At 41.2% G+C, this 6356-nt stretch overlaps 1 protein-coding gene across 1 annotated transcript in view; it reads right to left on the bottom strand.

Annotated features, from left to right (window-relative positions):
* The window catches only part of LOC118940264 (phospholipid phosphatase 3-like), a 14060-nt gene extending 10143 nt beyond the window's left edge, over nt 1-3917 (bottom strand). Inside the window, exon 1 of the mRNA XM_036948927.1 lies at nt 3139-3917. Coding sequence (XP_036804822.1) covers nt 3139-3343 — 205 coding nt within the window. The 5' untranslated portion in view covers nt 3344-3917. The remainder of the gene's footprint in view (nt 1-3138) is intronic.
* Nucleotides 3918-6356: the final 2439 nt, after the last annotated feature.

The raw sequence follows: 6356 nt of genomic DNA on the forward strand, positions 1-6356 counted from the left end.
AGAGGAGAGGAGAGGAGAGGAGAGGAGAGGAGAGGAGAGGAGAGGAGAGGAGAGGAGAGGAGAGGAGAGGAGAGGAGAGGAGAGGATGGTTGTTTATGAGACCAGTTCAATTCTCTAACATTACCACCAAACAAAGAGAGACTGTGGGTCTGAGCTAGCACTGTCTGTCTCCTACACAGACACACACACACAAACGCACATACTCTCTTTTTTCTCTCTCGCTCTATCTTATTCATTCTCTCTTTCCATCCCTCCCTTCCTTTTCTCTCTCTCGCTCTATCTTATTCATTCTCTCTTTCCATCCCTCCCTTCCTTTTCTCTCTCTGTCTCTCTTTCTCTCTCTTCCTCTCCTTTCTCTGTCTCTCTTCCTCTCCTCTCTCTAGAACCATTATACACAACATTGATAGTATCTGTCTTGTGTTCTTCCTATCAGCAGCTTGATTGGACTGTATCAAGTATCTCAGAGTAGGAGGGCTGATCTAGGATCAGTTCTGCCATCTAGATCCCAATGAATACGAATACATGGACAGGAAGGGACCTGATCCCTGATCAGCACTCTAACTCCTCTAGACAACAAGAGTCTCCCCATTGCTTTGTCCAGGGTACTGGTCCTCACATACACATCACATACAGGGTGAACTGGTCATAGGGCAGCTTGGCCAAATTGGTCCATCTGTAGCCCAGTGGGCCGGTCTGAATTGGTCCATCTGTAGCCCAGTGGGCCGGTCTGAATTGGTCCATCTGTAGCCCAGTGGGCCGGTCTGAAATGGTCCATCTGTAGCCCAGTGGGCCGGTCTGAAATGGTCCATCTGTAGCCAAGTGGGCCGGTCTGAATTGGTCCATCTGTAGCCCAGTGGGCCGGTCTGAATTGGTCCATCTGTAGCCCAGTGGGCCGGTCTGAATTGGTCCATCTGTAGCCCAGTGGGCCGGTCTGAATTGGTCCATCTGTAGCCCAGTGGGCCGGTCTGAATTGGTCCATCTGTAGCCCAGTGGGCCGGTCTGAATTGGTCCATCTGTAGCCCAGTGGGCCGGTCTGAATTGGTCCATCTGTAGCCCAGTGGGCCGGTCTGAATTGGTGTTATTGCACAAAATTATCTTTATTTTGGCTAATAATCGGGGTGGCCTCTTGGAAAGAAATTGGCCAGTGTGTTAGAAATGCCCAGGCCGGATTCTGGTCCCAGTCCGTCCCTGCATCACATCTGTAGCAGCCTTGTAGATCACAGTGAATACGAATACAGGGGACAGGTGGGGACTTGATCCCTGATCAGCAATCCTTCTCCTCTAGACAAGTAGGAGGGGTTCAGAGAGAAAGGTGTCCAAAATGACATCCTATTCACCCTTTATTATAACCAGTGTGGGCCAAAGTAGTGCACTATAATATACTTTGGCCCACACTTGTAGGGAAAAAAATGCTATCTAGAACCTAAAAGGGTTCTTCGGCTGTCCCCATATACCAGAATTCTTTGAAGAACTCTTTTTGGTTGCAGGTAGAACTCCTTTGGTTCCAGGTAGAACCATTTTGTGTTGCATGTAGAACCCTTTCTACAGAGGGTTCTTACATGGAACCAAAAAGGGATCTCCTATGGGGACAGCCGAAGAACCTTTTGGAACTTTTTCTCTAAGAGTGCAGAGACCTATGGGCCCTGGTTAAAATAGTACACTAAATAGGGAATGTGGGGTCATTTGGGACATAAGCTAAGTGAATTAGCTGCTCTTACATAACCACAGTTTGAGAAAGTGGTCAGATGCATAAAGGGAGTGCACACACACACACACACACACACACACACACACACACACAGAGAGAGAGAGAGAGATTGTTTATTTATGTATTTGTACTACACACAATTCCCCAGGCCTCGCTCTTCCCTGAACCCTGGTTGTCATGGAAACTGTAGAATTCCCTTGGCCTGCTCGAGCCAACTGGCATCGAGAGCTTTGCGTGCAGCGAGGGAGAACACTGAGAGTGAGAATTATTTAGAGCTTCAATTTATTTTTTCCTAATTATTTCGTTTTTGTTGAAGAAATTGTTTATGATAATGTTGACCAACCTGTTGATTCGCGCTAGTGCTAATTCTTGATTCAATGTCCTCACGCACCCGCACCTTCACTGTGTATCATAAATAGCCTAGATGCGAAACAACAACGAAACTATAGGCTACTATCTCATAGTCAAATACATTTCAAATAAATCGCAAAAGATTCAAATATCAACATTTGAATAGTTCATGAAAGTTAGCCCAGCCTACGTCACCTTTCCACCTGGCGGCTGAGCCGTTGATGCTCCTAGATGTTTCCACTTCCCAGTAACAGCACTTAGAGTTGACCGGGGCAGCTCTAGCAGTGGAGACATTTGACGAACTGAACTGTTGGAAATGTGGTGCTAGGTTGAAAGTCACTGAGCTCTTCAGTAAGGCCATTCTAGTGTCAGTGTTTGTCTATGGAGATTGCACGGCTGTGTGATGGGTGTGGCTGAAATAGCCGAATCCACTCATTTGAAGGGGTGTCCACATACTTTTGACCATGCCGTGTATAACAGAAAGACTTCAACGCGCGTTATAAAATAATAATTCTAGTGAATAAAGTTTGTTATAAAATAGTAATTCTAGTGAATAAAGTTTGATTTAAAATAAGGAGTAAAATGACAAGAGGGGATTCAGTGTCGCCATGAAGCAATGAATACACCATTATTTGTGATATATCCTAGCAATAAATACACCATTATTTGTGATATATCCTAGCAATAAATACACCATTATTTGTGATATATCCTAGCAATAAATACACCATTATTTGTGATATATCCTAACAATAAACAATACAATGAATGACGAAAATGTTTTATAGACCTACTCGAAGATTTGAAGTTTTTTAACTTTATAAAAAAATATTTTAAAAATGTTTGTTGAAAATGTAAGTTATTTTTATGAAAATACCTCAAAGATCGTTTTTATTAAAGCAGAAGCGGGTAACCCAGGTCCAGGTAGGCTTGACATTTTTTTTTTTTTTTTTTTGTAAAAAAAAAGAAAAATTATACGATAAAATGGTAAAAGATCAAAAATAAAAAGTGGATATGATAAAATTATGAATCATAAAAAGTTGATCTGATAAAAAGATAATAGCCTAAATTGTATTTACCCAGAACCAGACAGAGCAGGTCCAGACCGACCAGTAGTTTCCGTTTGGACAGAGCCGGTCCCGTTATCTCCACCAGTTTCTGCCCAGACCCGTTATCTTTCTCTTGGCCTCTGGTACCCACGTTGCTCTCCGGTAGTTTGAGTTGCAGGTCCGTGTTCGGGACGGGCGCAACTCCAGGGCTGTGCCGGGAATATTTATCCAACATCTTCTTGTTTTATTCAGTTAGTGGTTAAACGTTTAATTCAATATTGACCGTTGTTCAAACTAAGAAAGATGAGTGACATAGACGTACCACTGTATTTCAGCTAGATATAATTTCGATAGCAACAAGTTGGGCTGTGATAGAGACCTGTGGCGAACTTGGAAGTCTTGAAAAATAGAATTCATCCAAACAGTTTAGAGTTGTCAAAGTGGAAAATCAAATTCCTTCAAGCCTCGTGAGTCGAACATCCCCAAATGATTTTGAAAGACGTTTTTGTTACTGATTTTATTTCCAAACGCATTTCTATAAAACTCGCCCTGACATGCTCAGTGCGTCGATCCGTCACAATTCCAGCCGCAGTCAACCGGTAGTTGTGAAACGTTCATGGATGAGACATTACGGGGATGGGCGTTGCGGCGGTAGACCGTCTCATTTGTCTTCTATCTTTCTTTATCTCTCAAATGTACAGTCCTAGTAATGAACATACAGTATGTTTTGGTTCCCTCATTCCCACCCCATATGTTATTCTCTCTCTCGCTCTCTCTCTCCGTCCTCTTATCAAGAAAAAATCAATAAAAAACAGCGCGTTTTTGAGAAACTTGTTTTGGTTCACTCATTCCCACCCCATAGGCTATTCTCCCTCCCTCTCTCTCTCTCTCTCAGTCCTCTGGTGAGAAACGTGTTCTCTCACCAAACAAACGGATCCGTCAGAGGTATGAGCACTTGTTCTCACCGTGGAGAGCGGGCCAGTACACGTTTTATGTGTCTGTGTGTGAAAGAGAGAGAGCATAATGATTTTGGTTGTAAATCTCACTGTTTGATTAATGCTGTGTCAGCAACGCCTGCCAGTGGCTCCTGTACACTCAGGTGTATGTGTCATGTGGTGGTTAGGTGAGAGGAGATGACATCAGATCTCCCTCAGACAGGATGTGGTAGAGATACTCTTAATGATCGGCTATGAAAAGCCAACTGACATTTACTCCTGAGGTGCTGACTTGCTGCACCCTCGACAACTACTGTGATTATTATTATTTGACCATGCTGGTCATTTATGAACATTTGAACATCTTGGCCATGTTCTGTTATAATCTCCACCCGGCACAGCCAGAAGAGGACAGGCCACCCCTCATAGCCTGGCTCCTCTCTAGGTTTCTTCCTAGGTTTTGGCCTTTCTAGGGATTTTTTCCTAGCCACAGTGCTTCTACACCTGCATTGCTTGCTGTTTGGGGTTTTAGCCTGGGTTTCTGTACAGCACTTTGAGATATCAGCTGATGTAAGAAGGGCTATATAAATACATTTGACTTGATTTGATGTCTGAAACACAACAATGACAGAGAAAATCAAATCAAATTGTATTTGTCACATACACATGTTCAGCAGATGTTAGTGCGTGTGTAGCTCAAAACTCAAAAGGAACTCGAACATCGGAGCAATCTTATTTGCAGGTGCATGGTAACAGATGAACAAGATGAAGGAAAAAGCTAAATTCTTGTGTTTCTAGCTTCAACAGTGCAGTAATATCTAACAATTCACAACTATACACACAACCTAAAATTGTGTGAGCCACAAAGGATCAACAAGACAATAGTCATTATAACAAGTGTATGTACTGCCATCAAGTGGACACTACACAGTTAATAATTTCTCTCCATATTCCTTTCCCACCTTGACCTCTTGGGCCTTTAGAGTAACGTAAGAGGGGTGTAACAGCCAGAGTGGGGCTTGAACCAGTGGTGGAATTCACCTCCAGCGCCATAAAAGCTCAAACCTCATAGCACGATAGATACAGTATTATACAGACAGGTTATAGACCTACTAGTCATGATATTATACAGAGAGGTTATAGACCTACTAGTCATGATATTATATAGAGAGGTTATATACCTACTAGTCATGATATAGTATTATACAGAGAGGTTATAGACCTCCTAGTTATGATATTATACAGAGAGGTTATAGTCCTACTAGTCATGATATTATACAGAGAGGTTATAGACCTACTAGTCATGATTTGGTATTATACAGAGAGGTTATATACCTCCTAGTCATGATATTATATAGAGAGGTTATAGACCTACTAGTCATGATATTATACAGAGAGGTTATAGACCTCCTGGTCATGATATTATACAGAGAGGTTATAGACCTACTAGTCATGATATTATGCAGAGAGGTTATAGACCTACTAGTCATGATATTATACAGAGAGGTTATAGACCTCCTAGTCATGATATTATACAGAGAGGTTATAGACCTACTAGTCATGATTTGGTATTATACAGAGAGGTTATAGACCTACTAGTCATGATATTATATAGAGAGGTTATAGACCTCCTGGTCATGATATTATACAGAGAGGTTATAGACCTACTAGTCATGATATTAAACAGAGAGGTTATAGACCTCCTAGTCATGATATTATATAGAGAGGTTATAGACCTCCTAGTCATGATATTATACAGAGAGGTTATAGACCTCCTAGTCATGATATTATACAGAGAGGTTATAGACCTACTAGTCATGATATTATACAGAGAGGTTATAGACCTCCTAGTCATGATATTATACAGAGAGGTTATAGACCTACTAGTCATGATATTATACAGAGAGGTTATAGACCTCCTAGTCATGATATTATACAGAGAGGTTATAGACCTACTAGTCATGATTTGGTATTATACAGAGAGGTTATAGACCTCCTAGTCATGATATTATACAGATAGGTTATAGACCTACCAGTCATGATATTATACAGAGAGGTTATAGACCTCCTAGTCATGATATTATATAGAGAGGTTATAGTTATACTCGTCATGATATTATATAGAGAGGTTATAGTTCTACTAGTCATGATATTATATAGAGAGGTTATAGTTATACTAGTCATGATATTATATAGACATGTTATAGACCTACTAGTCATGATATAGTATTATACAGAGAGGTTATAGACCTCCTAGTCATGATATTATATAGAGAGGTTATAGTTATACTCGTCATGATATTATACAGAGAG

Source organism: Oncorhynchus mykiss, chromosome 17 (assembly GCF_013265735.2).
Source record: "Oncorhynchus mykiss isolate Arlee chromosome 17, USDA_OmykA_1.1, whole genome shotgun sequence".
In the NCBI taxonomy this organism is placed as follows: Eukaryota; Metazoa; Chordata; class Actinopteri; order Salmoniformes; family Salmonidae; genus Oncorhynchus; species Oncorhynchus mykiss.